We start from the raw sequence: 17,562 nt of genomic DNA, 5'->3' as shown, positions 1-17,562 counted from the left end.
ATCAGCATACTGTAGTTATGTGTCATTAGTGTGTTCTGTGCGAAATAAATTAAAAACTTTGGTCTGGATTTTTAAATACTATAGGCTACAAACAATTAATAGTCAGGAGGACTCCACACGTCTTATTATATATATTCCCAAAAGTCATCTACTCCCTAATGACTGCATTCTTTCAAATATATTAAAACATAATGCATGTGCATATATTGTTGTTTCTGCTGCACAAGTGGTGCATGTGGGTCAAAGTATATGTAGAAATATTTAAGCTACAGATAGGTTTGTGGTTCTGGGACAAAGAAAGTACATTCTTTTGAAATAGTTACTGGGTTAATCCCTTGAATAACTTCACACTGGCTACAATGTATTGCCATGCACTCTGCCAGTGGCAGGCAGAGAGTCTGCAACAGGCTACTAAAGTACTGTATGATGTTCTATCATGCAGCCTATAGAGTGCACAGTGGAGAGGACTTCAATCAGTGGTTGTGTGCCGCCCTCTTGTGGCTACAGCTGCTACCAAACATGACAAATGAAGTCAAGGCATCACAATATGAAAGGTGTCTCTCCCAAACAATGAAATAGCACAGCATAGCATGGTACTATATTTATTGATAGGATAATTTCCACAGGACTTCAAGGACACAAACCTTTACTAATCATGTAAATGGAGCTACCAAAAATATTGCTGAATGAAAAAAGGATCTACTGTAAGACCACAGTGATACACTTTGAGACAACAAAGAGACGTACAAATATTACAAAGTACATGTGCTTTTTTTCCCATGAATCAACAAATGCGATACGTCACTTAAAACCAAACGTACATTACAATTATATCAAAATAGACACAAATATATATTATTATAAAAAGGAGTTTCAAACTGCATCCTGCTTGGGTAGAGGAACACAACATGTACCGTTTCTTTATCAAAATAATATCTTATTATATTCCCAACACATATAATCTACAAATTTTCACTCCAAATTTGTTGTGCAATTTTTTTTCTTTTTTTTTCTGAAAACTCTAGTAAGGCAACGATAGGACAGCACCACAGATGCAACCACTGGAGTTACAGGTAGGTAGAATCAAAAGGCCACAGACACCCTCTCAAAGACGGTACAAATATAATTTCGGAAGGAGACAAACAACTACAGGGTTTTTCTTTTTTTGGGGGTCAAAAGTTGCAGGTTATTTTGATCCACAATGGCCGTCCTGAGCAGTAGTAGCAGTGTTGTAAAATAATTCATAAGCCATTAAATGATTAGGCCTGGCCTTTAATCTTATAAAAAACTTAGTCGATTTAATGTAAATATATTTTTAAAATAACAGCAGTATCATAAATACTTACCAAAGCAATATACCAGTCTTCGGATGAAAGACTTTCACAGTGACTCCTTGCAAAGCCTTCACAAAATGTTCTTTGCATAGTTAATACATTTTTCTTTATGATCGTAAACGCATAGAAAAAAACTAAATCAGTGTCAAAAGATGGTGTCTAGTCATTACGTGAGGAAAATCTGTCGTAGGCTAACAGTAAAAAGTGCAAAAAATCTACACACAGATTGTGGCTGTGGCTAACATTTACCCACGAAGCCTCACAAACCAGTTTCTTTTTTTTTTCATGCTTTTCGGATGGCACTCGCTACCAAGGCTTCTCGTCTGGTGGTTACAAACGCCTGTTGTTTTTCATAATAGGCTGCCTCATTAATAAAAGTTGGATAGACGGTGCCGGGGCCCTGGAAGTGGATGGTCTTGCCGTCAAAGGTTTGGAACATAGGGTCGCCGGGGTTCAGCGGTTCCCAGTCACAGTCCTGAAGCAACAAATAAGCAATAACCACAGGGAGGGTAACTTGAGTATGTCTCTAGCACCAAAATAATATATTCTCTCATCCAACCAAAGTGCTCTCATTTCCTCTTTCATAATAACTCATATCGGCAGGTTCAATAGGTCAGATATGTGTGTGCTTATAGAGAGTGTATGAAGGTAGAGTGTTCTCAGTTCTACCTGCAGGTTGGGGTGCACCATGGCAATGATGTTTCCATTGGCATCTCTGGGGTAGTCGATCCTCTCTATGACCCGGAAAACTTCCACAGTGCAGGGAGGGAACTCCATGCCTTAAAAAAAAACACATAGAAAACAGCAACTCAGTTATTTTAAGAATCTTGGAAAATTCCTGCATTCGATTATATATCACAAGAATGTCAGAAATGTATTTAGGCCCAGAGCCATAAGGCTCCACAGAGGGAAACGGGTGAAAAAGTTGCAATGATGTATTATGTATGATATTTATGCCTAGATCAAAGTGTTCGACTGACTGACATACAGACAAATATTGCCGCCCAAACAGTCATGTCTCCAGACTGGCAGATAAATATGCATTAATAAGTAGAACAAACAAAAAAAACTAAAACTTAAAAAAGAAAAACCCTAAAACCCTGTAATAGACTTTTTTTGGCAGAGCTAGGACATTAAGGAAGTACTTGCATAACAATGCAAGTATAAAGCCACTGAGCAGCATTGATATGCAAGTGGTAGCACAGAGCATGATGGACACACGTTCCAACAATCACAACTGTTTTCCCACTGAATCTATGAGTGAATCTGTTATTCTACAGAGAAAAGTCATTCAACTGGAACACGTGTTTCATCTCTTATAGCAAAAAAACAAGGTGTTCCTTCGCTTTGCTCGGCTTCAAAGCGCAGGAGCACCCATTCATCGGCACCAGTGTGTGTGTGGCCTGCATAACAGAAGATTACCACACCATTGGCAGATGGACTCTAAAGACATGGAAACTGACCAAGTCTCCCAACAAGCGGGCCATTCAATGGCAGGCTAGTTGAGTGAAAGCAACCAGACTGCAACTGGCTTTTGGCACAGGTTGCTAGTTTACATGAACAGTAGGAAGGAACACCTAAACGTTGTGAACCCTGCTCTGCGCCTAAGGGGAGAGCAGAGCGGAGGCGGGATGAGCCAGATGTAGATACATTTAGAGATCTGAGAGGAGGTACATGTAGATGAATCAGACAGGCACCCAGGGGCCTTTTGTCACAAAATGTTTTTTATCGTGATGATGCTGATAATCAGATGTACTGGCAGTAAACAACCTATTTTTTCTTTTAAATAGCACATTATGAATCATAAATGTTAGTCGTCCCCGAGCCATAATTCTGGACCGACAGCTTAAAGGCATATTCAGCAATTTCCAGCAAACATTTGGTGAACATTTGTTTATGTTTATACTAAATACGGTAATATTTGATGCTCAGAGCGAGGGCCCAGCCCGGCACATAAACAGCCGCATCAGCAGTGCGTCTGAGGTTGGATGTGTGCCCGCTCTAGGTTGATTACACGGTCAATGACAAAAAGTCAGACGCAGACGCGATCCTCCACCGGATCCCCCCAAGGCTGTGTCCTCTCACCTCTTTTATTTGTTTTATACACAAATGAATGTCGGAGCCGACATGACAGGCGCCACATTTAAAAATTTGCAGATGATTCTATTATTGTGTCCCTTCTCAACGGTGACGACCCTGAGCACGGTCCTGTAGTGAGCGATTTTATCTATTGGTGTGAATCATCCTTTTTAAATATTAATGTGACAAAAACAAAGGAGATGTTGATTGATTTTAGGAAAGCTCCATCCCCCATCTCCCCTGTTTTAATGCATGATCAGCCTGTTGAAGTGGTGCAGCAATACAAATACCTTGGGACTGTGATTGATGAAAAATTAAGCTTTGAGCCCCATGTCGATGCTGTGTGCAAGAAAGCACATCAGCGTATGTACTTTTATCGGAAGCTCCGCAGTTTTAATGTTGACACCACTTTTATGAAAATGTTTTATTCTTGTTTCATTGAATCTGTTCTCACTTTTTGTTTTGTCTGCTGGCATGGGTCACTTTCTGTAAAGCAGAAAAATCGGCTGCAGGCACTTGTTAAACTGTGCAGCAAGATTGCTGGAACCCAATTGAGCAACCTCAATGACCTGAGGCCCGCTCAATCATGGCTGACTCGACCCATCTCCTGTACCCTGAGTTTACCCTGCTGCCATCAGGGCGCAGATACAGGCTTCCACCTTGCCGAACTAACCGGTGGAAGAAATCATTTATGCCTGCTGCCATCAGTCTGGTCAATGACCACATGTAAATATGTGATCTGTTTGTGTTATTTGTTGTCTTATATGTTATATGTTTGCCATCTTTCTCTACTGCTGGCTGTACAACAAATTGCCCCTCGGGGATAATAAAGATACCTTGAACTTTGAACCTTGAGGTAGACGCGCAGTAGAGGTAGGATGTGTGTGGAGGCCGTTAGAAACATTAACTTATTCAGTCATAATGTGTGCTTCAATCTCAGCTGCTTTGGCCTTTAAAATATCATGACATGGCTTGTTGTTGAATGCAGTACAAATGCTCCAAAGTTTGAGCTGCTATGCTTGCCTTACCTTCGTTAAACAGTTCGATGAAGTCCAGGGCATGTTTCAGTATTACCCTCATGGATTCAAAGATGTTACTCCTCAAAACTCCCTGAGGCTGAGGACCCACTTCCAGACCTGCAATGGAACAATCACAGGAGACGATTGAATATGTGAAGCCTCGTGAAAAAAAATCTTTAAAATACTATGCATTGTCCCCAGTGCAATTTGGCGCTTTGGAGAGACTCACCAACAGGGTGCTTGGCAACAGAGCGTGAAGTGGAATATTTCAAAAGGGGATGTTCGTTCAGCAGAACAAGACAACTGGCTGGAACGAGGGACTTCTGCAACACAGGAACAACAACAAAAAGAGGTATCAGCCACACATTGACACATTTAAAGGTCACATATAATGCTCATTTTCCGGTTAAAAATTGTAATTTGGGTTTTCTACTAGAAACTGTTTTCATTGTGTGTACTGTACTGTCCAAAAAACCCTTTCATTTTCTTACAGAACCATAGATGAATATCCTCTTTTGAGCCTCTGACTGAAACACTCCGTTTTAGAGTCTGTCTCTTTAACACTAGAACCGCCAGCATTCTATTTATACCTAGAACCGCCAGGCGGGTCAAATTGACCCGTGCATTTCTAGTGTGGTATAAAGTCATAAATTAGTTTGTTTAATAATCATCTGTGTTTTGGACCTCTTGTTTTATAATCTAAGTATATTTAAGAACACTAATCACGTTTCGTAGCGACTCAGTAATGAAACTGAAAGTAGATATAATATCACAAGTATAGTAATGAAAACAGAAGGTCAAAACAGCGTCCAAATGAGCTAAAATCCTAAATACAATAAACAGTAACATGGCAAACTTATTTTTAGCTAAGCTCTAATTGATTATTCATTCATTTTCCCCCACGTTGACATGTTTTGAGGCGGAGGATCCCTCCGACGCTCTCTGTCCGGCTCACAGACAGCACTCAGCTGTCTTTCAGTTGAGCTGCGAGCCGCGGTGTGTGGAAGACAGCGCTCAGTTCAGATCTCTCGCTATCAGACTGGCATCAATCATTTCACTCAGTAATTCTAATGTTGTTAGGTATTTATCTTCATCTCTAATTTATTGTAAGTGTTTATGAATGACTGCACGTACAGTTGTGAGATCGCGGATCCCAAACAATGCCGTTGCCTAGCAACCTGCTCGAAAATATTCCATTTTCCTGTGCGGGTCAAATTGACCCAGTGTGGCGGTTCTAGGTATAAATGCCTGTTTTTTTAATCCAGTTTAATTGTGACTTTATTTAACCATAGGGAGAGCATCACAACACAATTTTAGGAAAAGTCAAAGAGTTGGGGGCTTCAATATTTCGTAAAAGTATAGTTATGGGCAGTTGAAAAACAGTCATGGGTCAAATTGACCCCGTGGCGGTTCTAGTGTTAAGCCCGCCTTCCAAAAACCCAGTTTTCTCCGATTGGCCCTAAATCTAACTGTCAATTTGAAACCATCTGCCAGTTAGACACAGGGGTATCTGGGAGTGTGTTTAATGAAGGTGGAGGTAGTGCTAGGTAATGTTGGTAATGAGGGGGCGTGGCTTCTCCCCTTATGACGTCAGCAGGGGAAAGATATTTGACTGATATTTTTCCACACAGATTTTCCGAAAAGTGGAGTTTGAGAAAAAGGAGAGGGTTATTTTCTCTCATACTTTAGGAGTCTCTAGTAACACAGGGGACCTGTATTAATGTTGAAAAGCCAATAAAAAGAAAAGTGTGTATAATAGGTGACCTTTAACATATTCACATTTTAGCACAATGGCCAACAGTGTGACAGTCTCAAACACACCCAACTGTGAGTGACTGCTTTAGGGTCTCGCTTGACCGAATGGAAAATTCAATCAGTACCAAGTGGTGGAACAAATAGGACAATAACAAACAAAGCATAACAAAGAGCATGTGCGTGAAACAAGATTCAGCTGCTAATTGGTCTGTCATGGTGGTCACTAAAGGCATCAAATCATTTTCTGCACATACAGCGATATGATTCTTGTCTCTATATTTTATTGAGAATCGCTTTTATCACTGCAAAGAGGCTTGTAGCTAGCTACGGTGAGCCCCCCTTGGTATACATACCCTTTGCTTACATACCAGTTTACAGAGCCTAGGCTTTGTATTAACACCAGATTTATTTTTCAGCGCACGCACAGTACGGAAAGGTAGCGCACCCTGAGGAGATATTCACTGATTTTGACAAAGTGATTTTGATAAAAAGCTTTCTCTAGAATCGCTGACTCAACCTTTTACTATATAATTTCATATCCTTGTCCATTATGTGTATCTTGCCTCTAAGTTCTCATATAGACTTATGCTGAAGGCTATTTGATGTTTTGTCTTTTCTCGATGTTCAAAAGAAAACAATAAAAACTTCCGTTTACAGAAAAAAAGTACAACTATGATGAAGTAGAGTCTTCTTAACCACAGGGATATTTTAAAGACGAGGACATGGTTGTCCAGAAAACTGATGTCTCGGCCTGAAACAGCTTCTGAATAAAGGATTGATTACGAACTCTTCCTAGGGAGACAGTCAGAGAACACTACACACAGGGCCAAGAGGGGAGACATTAAACCAATACTATGTGGGAACTGGACCTAGTATCTTAAGACAATCTTTCATCTCTGCGTGGCATTTTGTGTTTTTTCTAAAAGTTAAGAAGACATTCTTCACTGGAGCCTCCACGGCTCACACAAGAGAGAGAGAGCATGTTGCTCTTGGCTGTTCTTTGCCTCCCTGGCGTTGCTCTGCATGTCTTCGTCTTTGTGTTGAAGAGCGAGAACCAGAGCCCATAACAGACAAACAAGTACAGTTTGTGCTTTTGCAAGAAAGCGACTTGCAGCTGCCCTTTCATTTCTGTTGTTAATAGTAAGTAATTATATATGAATGTGCCTTAAAAAGGTGAAGTTGGTGATTCCGGAGAATCCAGTTAACCTATTCTACAATAGGTTAACTGAACCTCTCCAAGGAAACACATTGGTAAAACATTGACGTTTAACGATGTGGCAAAACCTTTCACTTTCTTTCATTGTTAGAAGTAAGACTAAAAATCATTAACTATGCTGAACATGCCATAAAAGATATTCCCAGAACAATTCTCTGTGGAGTCCGGTGTTGAATTCCCCCCCATTTATGATTCTGGCTTTATGCACATGCTGAGAGGAGGTTGCTAATGACTGACTGTTTATAAGGATGTCACCTTGATGTAGTTCATCATCTGCAGGTTGAAGTAGTCTTTGGAGCTCTCCAGGATGAGAGTGCAGCCCATGTTGGACGTGGTGTTGTGAAGGTCAAAGATGACATCATAGGCCGCTGGGCTTCCCTTGGGCCCAAATATTCTGTTGATCTCCTGGGCTCTCTGCACCTCGTACGGCAGGTCATCTCCTTCCGGGGCACTGCGAGACACACACGTACACACACACACACACACACACACACACACACACACACACACACACACACACACACACACACACACACACACACACACACACACACACACACACACACACACACACACACACACACACACACACACACACACACACACACACACACACACACACACACACACACACACACACACACACACACACACACACACAAATCATGAGAAAGCAGTTTAGATGCCAACACACTTGAAGCTTATCAGTCATATTCCGCTGAGGGGAACAATAAGCTATGAAGCATGTTAATGATTTACACAAGGGTTCCTAGTTGACCCGAAACACTTTCACCTTACTGCTATTCATAGCTGAAAAATCCATATGAGTAACAGCGTCCGACATTACACAATAACTGTGGGGGTTAAGCGTGTACAGCATGTGTGGATTGTGGAAAGCAGAAAAAACAACTCCCTCTTTGTTTGTTGAATGTATGGTTTGTATTGTAGTTCTTCACGTGTAGAAAAGCCGGAAAACAATAATAACCGCAAATGGAGTCTTGATCGTTACCACGTATTCCACCTGATTTGCTAATGTAGAAATAGTCATGGGTGGTTATTAAGTCTGCGCTGGACCACACAAGCTGGATTTAATTAGGACAGTGGCCCTCCTTCTTACAAGCGTTAAGAAGTCATTTAATCCACTTTCTCAAATCCTTGGATTTAAGGACCCCTAAGTAATTTGTTATGTCCCCCAGGTTAAACCCCCCCACCCCTTACAGATTGATATTCTACACGCTCCGGGCAGAGAATGAGAGCACCCCCCCCTCTCCTGGCTCTTTTGAAGCATTTGAAAATAACCACGGGCCTGGGACATTCTCCAAGCTACTGTAGAACAGCACCTCTGTCCTGCTGTCCATATTGTCTCGCCTCCCTCACATCTGCTCTTTTGACCCCAGTCTCTCTCTGGCATTGTCCGGACTGACGGGACATTAGTAGTGGTACACAAGCATTGTGTGTGTGTGTGTGTGTGTGTGTGTGTGTGTGTGTGTGTGTGTGTGTGTGTGTGTGTGTGTGTGTGTGTGTGTGAAACTGCGGTCGGTAAAGTGGCCTCAAAAAACACAACAACTTGAGGGGTGGTTAAGAGGTAGAGCACACAGCTGTCTGTCTATGTGAGATGAGGGAAAGGAGTTGTTTTTTGAAAGGAGGGGGGGGGGCTGCCATTAGCTAATCTCCTTATGTGTTGCCTTCTTCAGAGGATGACCTTCAACCTTACAGCGTGATATGAGCTCCAACAATCCTTTCAGTAATCCACAGAGAAATCCTATAAAAAGAAACATTACAGCAAATCCTAGTGACACAACAGGCAAAAACACAGATTTTGTCAAGCACTGGACAATTTTTGGGGTATTGTGCTTCCTCTGATTCTGATTAATATGTCCTCTTCCATGCTAGTATAAAAGGTCCTAAATGTACATTCTGTATATTTCTCCTATACAACCATCTTTGACGGCCATTAGCAGTATTCAGAAGGATATTACAGAATGGTTTTGGCAATATGTTGTTAATTTTTCTGATTTATCTTTATGAGACATTTTCTTCTTAAAAACATGCCTAAAATGCATTTTTAAGACGAAAAATGCATTTTAGGCATTTTTAAATGAAAAAAGGATGTATCCAAAATCTGCTCTGTAAAAACTTTGGACAGTAATGTGTTGTAATCATGAAATAAAGATGTCAACCCCAACTTTATCCAACATATAGATTTTTGGGTTTTTAAAGTGATGGAAAATTCACACACATCATTAATTAGATATGGCCATATTTGCATATTGAATCAATAATTCTATAGAAAATGTATTGTTTTAATTGAAGTAATCAACTGGCAAAGTTTCATGACAATAAGTTAGAAATGTGACCCACCCCATTCACATGCAGTTTTCACATTAAAACAGATTGTATAGTCATGTCTTAAGGAATTTGGTAAAAATGATAGGACCTATACTATTAAGCACAATTGTCACACAATATTTTGTTGCTCGGCAAGAACAACTTCCCAAATAACATTGGGCCTCTATATCCATGAGGTGATGTATGAATAGTGCAATACCGTGTTGTTACCCAACCACATTAGTTGGGTGCTGTGTTTGGTCATGCACGCTGACTAGATGTATGAGCCAGCGTTTGCGTAAGTCTTGCATGTACAGCTCTGATGCACACGAAGTGGAACTAATGAAAAAAAAAATCTTCTTAATTCACTCGGTCACGTTTCGCTCACGTTTTTTCCTGCTGGCCTGGAGGAGGGGACATTCTAATCTGCTTTTATTTACAGATGGGTGGGTGGGGGGGGGGGGGGGGGTGAGTGTCCACTTGACTAGGCTATAGTACTTTAGGAATTCCTAATAGAAATCCGATCCTATTTTTTTCTTTTAAAAGCTAAACATGTTGACGCCCCTTTCATCACTGTTTTACACAAACATTTAACACGTGTTTTCTATGCATAAGATTATCTTAAATTGTCCTGGCTGACAGAGAACACGCGCGTTGATCAAACAGTGTCACATTACGTTGCATAATTGCGCTGTAAAACACATTCTTTGTAGCCGATCGATCGGACATTGTATGCTTCCACAGTTGGATTTTTGAGTCATTTGCAAAAATAAAAAAGGAATAAAAGGAAATGACATTGCCCCAAAGGAGAACATAAACATGAACATGAATCCATTCATAAATGTCCTAGTACAATGTGTACAGTTGGCCTACAGTAGGCTACAGGTGCACGTGTGCCATGTCTTTGTTGTTTTTCCCCCCCATCAGTTGAGCTCATAACCTATTCACTGTCATCGAATACGGGTCTGTTGTTAAACGCTAAACTGTTTTGTGGATCCGTGCCATGACAAAGTGTCCATTCAACATGTATGACAGCAGAAAAGAACAGCAACAACAAAAGCCAAAACAACAACAACCAGCAGCAGCCGCGACACGCTGGACATGACAGTTATTTGACAGTATGGATGGACAGCTCCCAGGTCCGCTAGCTGTGTGTTTACCTGAGGTTTTCCGGGCTGAAGGCTCGGTTGAGGTCCGTGTCCACGTATCGGGTGCACTTCTCCACCGCCTTCGGGTTGGTGATGAACGGTTTGGTCTCGACCAGTTTCCTCTGGACCTCGGCGCCGTTCTTCACCCACAGGTTCACCAGCGTCACGCCTGACATCTCGTTGCCGTGCGTGCCTCCGAAAATAGCCACCCTCCTGGCCTCGTTCAAACGCACGCCGTTGTTGTAGGAGGAAGACATGGCTTGACCACGAAAGGAAAAACACACTGTGTGTAGAGCAGCGGAGCTAAAGTTTCCAGCTGGAGCTTCAACAGCCTCACTGGTTTTGATGCCTGCTGCTGCTTCTAGGGCTGCGCGCTTACGTAACGTGCCCGCGGCGCTGCTGGCTTGTTGTGGTATGATTAGACCCTGCATGCGTGGAATGCTGTTGAATGAGTTGCGCGACGTCTCGAGCTGAAATCTTCCGTTTGTGTTTTCATAGTTTTGCATTTACAATGTATAAATTGTAACAGGTGTGTGCTGTTAAACCAGACATAAACGGATACATTACTTCCGGCTATGGCCTTCAAAATAAAATCAATTGACCTGTGAAGAACATTACATGTTCAGTATTTTTCGTTTCACAATCCTGCTTTTCACAGCAGCCTAGTAAGCTATTTAGACCAGTTTTACTTAAAGAACAATTTCCCATTCACATGCAACAGGTAGGCCTACAGATCATATAGGCCTAATTAGAATCATGTCAATCAAGTTCACTTTTTCTGTTATTTAACTCAAAGTGAGAGTTTCATATAGCCTGTTCTAGATTCATTATCTAGGCCTACATTAAGCGAAAAATGTCAGGCCATTTTTGTTTTATCTCAAAATATTAGAATATGACATAAGGCCAATCAAAAAAATTATGTATTAGAAATATCGATGTTCTGAAAAGTAGGCCTGACATATTTTACTTTATGTGTAATGAACTGTCACTTTTAAAAACGGATTACAGGAAGAAATGAACTCTTCCATGATATTCTAATTATGAGATGCACCAGTACTGTCTTACTGTTCCTAACGTTCATTGAATGCCATTACTGACTCCCCTTTGTGCATGCAGATAAATAGTAATACACTAGACAGATGAGTTATCAAACTTGCCTCTTTGGAATGACGCAAAACTGACTGAATATTTAGGATATTCGTCTGCCAAAAGTGTAGTATGCCAAACCGGAACAAAACATACCACCCAAATCAAATTCCACCTAGCTAGGCTAGCACTGACCTAATCCCTGGGAAATGTTTTACTTAAAGCAATGGCAAACAGTATAACCCATTAACCCCACTTTGCGCTTTGTTACAGCAACACACACTGATAGACGCTCACACTATCAGATCATTAGCACAGGCTTATTATTTTTTTGAAAGGCTTAGTTTGTATAATCTTATGCCACCCCTCATAAGATTATAAGTGAGAATTGTACCTATGCATGAACCTGTACTAAAGGTGCATTGGCAGGGGAAAAAATACAGGAAGCAGGGAAAGGATAAGGAAAGATCTAACTTCCCCCTTCCTTTTGAAAGTTGACTTTGCCCCCACTAAGTGTCAGCTTTATACCAATCAGGGTCAGTCCATCTGGTTAAATTAAAACATATTTAAAAAAAAAAAAAACACATTCACATTCACAAATGGATTGTTATATTTTAACGTAGCTTTGATTTACGCAGCTTTCTTTTTTTCTTTCTTTGAAAATATATAATATAATTGAACATATACAAAATCCCTATATCTCGTAGTGATGTATATCCAGCGTTAATCTCCACACCAAAATAGATTGAGATCTGTGTAAGTGAAAAATTGTTTTGTTACAAAACAAAATATGTTTTAAAAAAACCTATGTAAAAGCCTGTCATAACTTTCCCTCGTCAGTCTTGACAATGTCCATTTCACTTAAGTTTGTATACTAATAGTCTATAATAGTTCTTCACAGAAATGTCTTATACACAATGGTTCTGCTGGATGTGACACTAGTTAAGTCTTCTTTTTTTTCTTCTTCTTCTTGTTAACCTCACGTTCTAACTCAGCAGAATCGCCCATCAGTTCCCCCTCGGGCAGGACATTCATTTTTGATTTAATTTTCTTGTTCTTTTTCTCATCAGTCATGTCATTCGGTGTGTCATGTCCAAGTGTCTCTGTAGCTGGTGAAGCCTGTTCCACCATGTTGGTTTCATAGCACGGTTCATCACTACACTTTTCCTTCTTCTTCTTCTTCTTCTTCTTTTTCTTTTTTGTAGACACCCCAGTCGTGTCATCAGCTTCACTGTCCAGTCTTTCCATTGGGGTCAACAAAACCATTTCACTTTCATTTCCCGAACGCTTCTTTTTCCTCCGAGGCGTGTCACCGGCTTCCTCAAAGTCCCCATGCTCCTGATGGCTCTCTTCCAATGACTTCCTCTTCCTCTTCTTGGTGCGGACGGCGTGATTATGTCCCTCCAAGTTTCCGGCAAATTCTGCCGATTCCGTCTGACTGTGTGGCTGTTGTATGTGTTCCGTGTGCGTCCGAGATTCTTTTCCCTCCCTGTCAGCAACAAGGAAGGATGGGGTGCTCTTCTGTTCCTCTTCCCGTACAGACGCTGAATCGTCGCTTTGTGCCACGCGACCCTCTCCCGATATTTCACTTGTTTTTCTTTTCCTCTTCTTCTTTTTCTTCTTAGGCACCGGTTCAGCGGTTTGCTCTTCAAGGCCCTCGTGTGTTTCCTGGTCAATCACTTTTTTTTCAACATTTTCATTTTCATCAGGAGAGTTAGAGAGACCGTAACCCACCCAGTCAGAGATGGTTTTCTGCTTTTTTGTCTTTTTCACTGACATCCCTGTTGTTTTAGCGAAGGTTACAGAATCATCTCCATCTTCTTCTTCATCATTAGACAGTAACTGCTGCTTCTTTTTGTGCTTTTTTCTTTTTTTGACAAAACTGGATTCTAGTGGTTCTCGAAAAGCCGCCGTATCTTCTAAACAATTTCCACATTCATCGAACTGTCCCATCGACACTGGCGGCAATTCAGAAGTCCCATTCTCCGCCTCCCCTCCCTCGCATTCATCCGTAACCACCGTTCTATCTTCTTTTTTCCTTTTGTGCTTCTTCCTCTTTATACTAGCGCCGTCATTCGGAGTTTCGCAAACCGCGCCTGACTCTAACTGCTCAACGGGATCCTCTGTTCTCACATCTGAATCCAGGTTTCCGTTCACTTCCTCTCGGATACATTCTGCTTTGAACTTTTTCCTTTTCTTTTTCTTTTTTACAGACAGACTGGGGCTCTTCCCGTCCTCCCCTATCAATGTGTTGTCATCATGAGATAAGTTAACCATGCAATTTTCTTCGTTTAACTCCAGTTCATTGCTAGCCTGCGACAATGGCGGCTCTGGTCTTTTAATTCTAGTCAGGCTTCGGCTCTCCTCCTCCTCCTCATTCACAAAGGCTACATCATGCAGACCCTCTGGCTCTACAAGACTCTGGTCCATCCCTCCTTCTACACCTTCACCATCTCCTTTGTCTTTTTTCTTCTTTTTCCTCTTCTTTACCGTGCTGCCGTCACACACGCTGTTGTTATTTGTGTCGCTCGTGAGGTCATCTGGGAGACTGTTGAAGAGATCTAAGCTTTCAGGGTCATTCTGGTATACATGGTCTATGTGGGGAACATCTCTTTGAGGTTTTGGTGTGGTCACAGAAGCTCTCCTGCCTGTCTGTTGTGTGTTGGGCCCTGGACTCTGTAGCCTGTTTTGCTCGCTCAGCTCTTCCTCCTCCCTTGCTTCTTGTGGAAAATGAATGTTGTTGTTTCCTAGGTTAAGGCGTCTCTTTGCGTTTGGTGTTTTAGTATGGGCCAGAGGAGTTCCCTCATTTGTCACTCGTGCGTTGTTCCTCTCAACCTGGACTAGACCTTTACAAGACCCTCCATCTTTAGAGATCTGTGTATTAAAACCCAATATGGATGCCTTAGATGGGTCCTTGCTCAATGTATTTGATTGTCTTCCTGTTGAGGTTTCCGGTGTGGCATTCCTAGCTTCGCTCCTCCCCTGTTGTTTCAGTTTGGACTGGCTGCACCAGCTTCGTTTGCTCTTTGCTTTGGATGGCGCCAAAAAACATTTCCTTTCCTGTGAGATGAAACACAGGTTAAAGTCGAATTCACAAAACAAAGAGTGCTGAGATGCTCCGTATTGCTTCGTATTAACAGCCTACTTACCACCACTCTGATGTCCGGGTATTCTTCTTCTCCTCTATAAAAGAAAACATGTGTTCAAGTACAGTCAACCACATTTATAAGGGCATAACGTGTGACCAGCCAGCAATGATAAGACCGTACATATGTTTACAACAGTTAAACTATTTGAGACTAATGCACACGAAGAGTAAAAAATAATGAAAATGCAATAAAAAAAGAAGAAAATAATTTCCAATAAGGATTTAGGAAATAAAGGCTATAAAGCACTATAATTAAAAGGCAGACTAAAGAGGTAGGTTTTAAGTTAATGTCTGAAGATATCAATCAATCAATCTCCTTTATTTAACCAGGTACAAATTCATTGAGATTAAAATCTCTTTTTCAAGAATGACCTGGCCAAGAAGGCAGCACCATGATAAAATAAGCGCAATCAACCACAATTCTACACCACATTCAACATCAATTAAAGTACAAGATCAGGGACAAGACTATATGAAGATTGAAATGAGTACCGTTAAAAATGAAATAAATAAACTGGTGACAGATTAAATGAATAAACCTGGCCGTTATCAGAAAATAGCTTTACAAACAATTGCATTGACCAAGAGAACTATCTTCTCCGTCCTTCAGGATTCCTGAAGGACGGAGAAGATAGCAACTATGTGTGTTGTCTCATGACACAGCTAAAGGTCAGAATGAATATGAATATGAAGATTAGAAAGTAGGGGCCCTACAATATGTTTCCTTGGGAAACACCACAATGCATTCTATCTGAAGTCTTGTGTCTTTCTATTTAAAATAATTTAGTGATCACAAAGTTATACCAAAACCAAAAAGTTTGGCATCTAGATTCATCCTAATGTCATTAACTACTTTCACTATGTGGCCGTCTCTATCATCTCTGTACCATGATAAACCTGAAACTGAAACATTTCTAAAACCGTTTTAGTTCAGAAAACTATTTAATTGCATGTAGACCAAGTCTGTATTCACTGGATGTTGATGGATCTAGGCTGCTGTTCGAAATCTGTCCATTCAGCTCATATGAGCACGATCATTAGTATTTTACTGACATCAAACTTACTGTGACAATGGAGATAAGACATCCCCATCCACATCCAGCGTTGGTAAAGAGGACTCCTTTGCGTTACCTCCTTTTCCATGGCCTGGCCTCATCTCTCTGACATATTTAAAGAATCCTCCCATCCCAGCGTTCTGAAAAAGGAGAAACATCTGTTACTACTAAATAACACACACACACACACATACACACACACACACACACACACTAATGAATACAACAGCAGCCTGGCTAGTAAAACAATGTGTATTTAATGGTTGTCCTTACATGGAGGCTTATGTTCTTCTGGCTAGGTAGTTGAGTGCCTCTGGATTTCCAGCCCCTCTCTGCCAGGAAAGGGAAGCTGTACTTTGGCAGCCTGTATTTCTTCCTTCTCCTCTCCTTGTCCGCTTCAGGCTCTCCATGGGAAGCGGACAATGCCAGTCCGTCACTGTCACTGTCATCGTCACTTTCTCCTGCTCTTCTGGTTGATTTGTGGGCCGGCCTCCGCTTGTTGCTACGGCGCCGGGCTGATCTCACAGGCTGGGGCACTGGCTTCTGGGTAATGAACAGGCTGTCCCCTGAGTCACTGCAGAGACACAATCACACAGACACTATGTTAGAAAAGAGCATGTTTCTTCTTCTTCTTGGCTTTTACAGCAGTTGGCATCCTGTGTGATGCATAACTACATTCAGCACACAATACGTCTTTATCTACTTGAATTATTTGAAATCAAAATCTTTGAATAGGTCCATTTTTCCCTTCTGACTTTGACAGCCCGACATCTAGGCCTACATCCACACCCGGCCTCCCACCTACTTTCTCTGCCATTTGTATCTACCCTTCCATTTCCTGGGACATCTGAATGAGCAGGCTGCTGTTCTGTTATGGGAGCAGCTGTATCATTATTGGGACACATGCGTTGTGGGGCATACTTACCTGTCTGCTTCAGCGGTGGGTTCATTATCCGGTCTGCTCTGTCCCACAGAAGAGGACAAGAACCGGGAGATGTTCTCCACGTAGTCTGTAGGGTTTTGTGGCGGGACAAGGTGGCATAACTTCCCCGACACAACTCCAGCAATAGCATCAGGTTGAGAATCATGCAACTCTGTCATTGTGTAGTAAAGGTAAGATATTAGATCCGCCAGATGCCATCAACGATAAGAAGTGTCGGTTCTCTCCAAATAAAGGTCCGCAGGAGATCCCTAATAATGTTATGTCATCCAAACATCTCGCTAATGTTGTTTAACGATGTATAGCCGAACCAAAACAAACTCTAAAGAGGAGCGGTAGTACAACCAGTACAACACATGTGCTTTTGGATCAACCAGGAAGTGTTCAAACGTCACCGCCGTGACGAGAAATCATGTGGCCAATCACCAGAGAGTAAGCAGAAGCCGCTGAAGGA

The 17,562-nt window shown here is 41.5% G+C and overlaps 2 protein-coding genes across 2 annotated transcripts; both read right to left on the bottom strand.

The window, feature by feature from the left end:
• Positions 1-627: 627 nt before the first annotated feature.
• Positions 628-11,187, bottom strand: aspa (aspartoacylase). The gene is made up of 6 exons (XM_080040496.1): positions 10,892-11,187; positions 7,659-7,854; positions 4,662-4,755; positions 4,442-4,549; positions 2,004-2,113; positions 628-1,809 (listed from the first exon to the last, which is right to left on the bottom strand). Exons 1-6 carry the CDS (start codon positions 11,134-11,136, stop codon positions 1,618-1,620), a joined length of 945 nt encoding a protein of 314 aa, XP_079896622.1. The 5' UTR covers positions 11,137-11,187; the 3' UTR covers positions 628-1,617.
• A 1,386-nt stretch (positions 11,188-12,573) lies between these two features.
• Positions 12,574-17,469, bottom strand: LOC307260457 (uncharacterized protein). Its single transcript, XM_080040710.1, has 5 exons — positions 17,094-17,469; positions 16,442-16,742; positions 16,178-16,308; positions 15,115-15,148; positions 12,574-15,025 (listed from the first exon to the last, which is right to left on the bottom strand). The coding sequence occupies exons 1-5, from the start codon at positions 17,267-17,269 to the stop codon at positions 12,908-12,910; spliced, it is 2,760 nt and encodes a 919-aa protein (XP_079896836.1). The 5' UTR covers positions 17,270-17,469; the 3' UTR covers positions 12,574-12,907.
• Between the last annotated feature and the right edge of the window lie 93 nt (positions 17,470-17,562).

The sequence above is a fragment of the Ammodytes marinus genome, assembly GCF_949987685.1.
Source record: "Ammodytes marinus genome assembly, chromosome: 14".
NCBI classification, from domain to species: domain Eukaryota; kingdom Metazoa; phylum Chordata; class Actinopteri; order Uranoscopiformes; family Ammodytidae; genus Ammodytes; species Ammodytes marinus.
The sequence above is the reverse complement of the archived record's forward strand: the minus strand, read 5'-3'. Positions and strand labels throughout refer to the sequence as shown.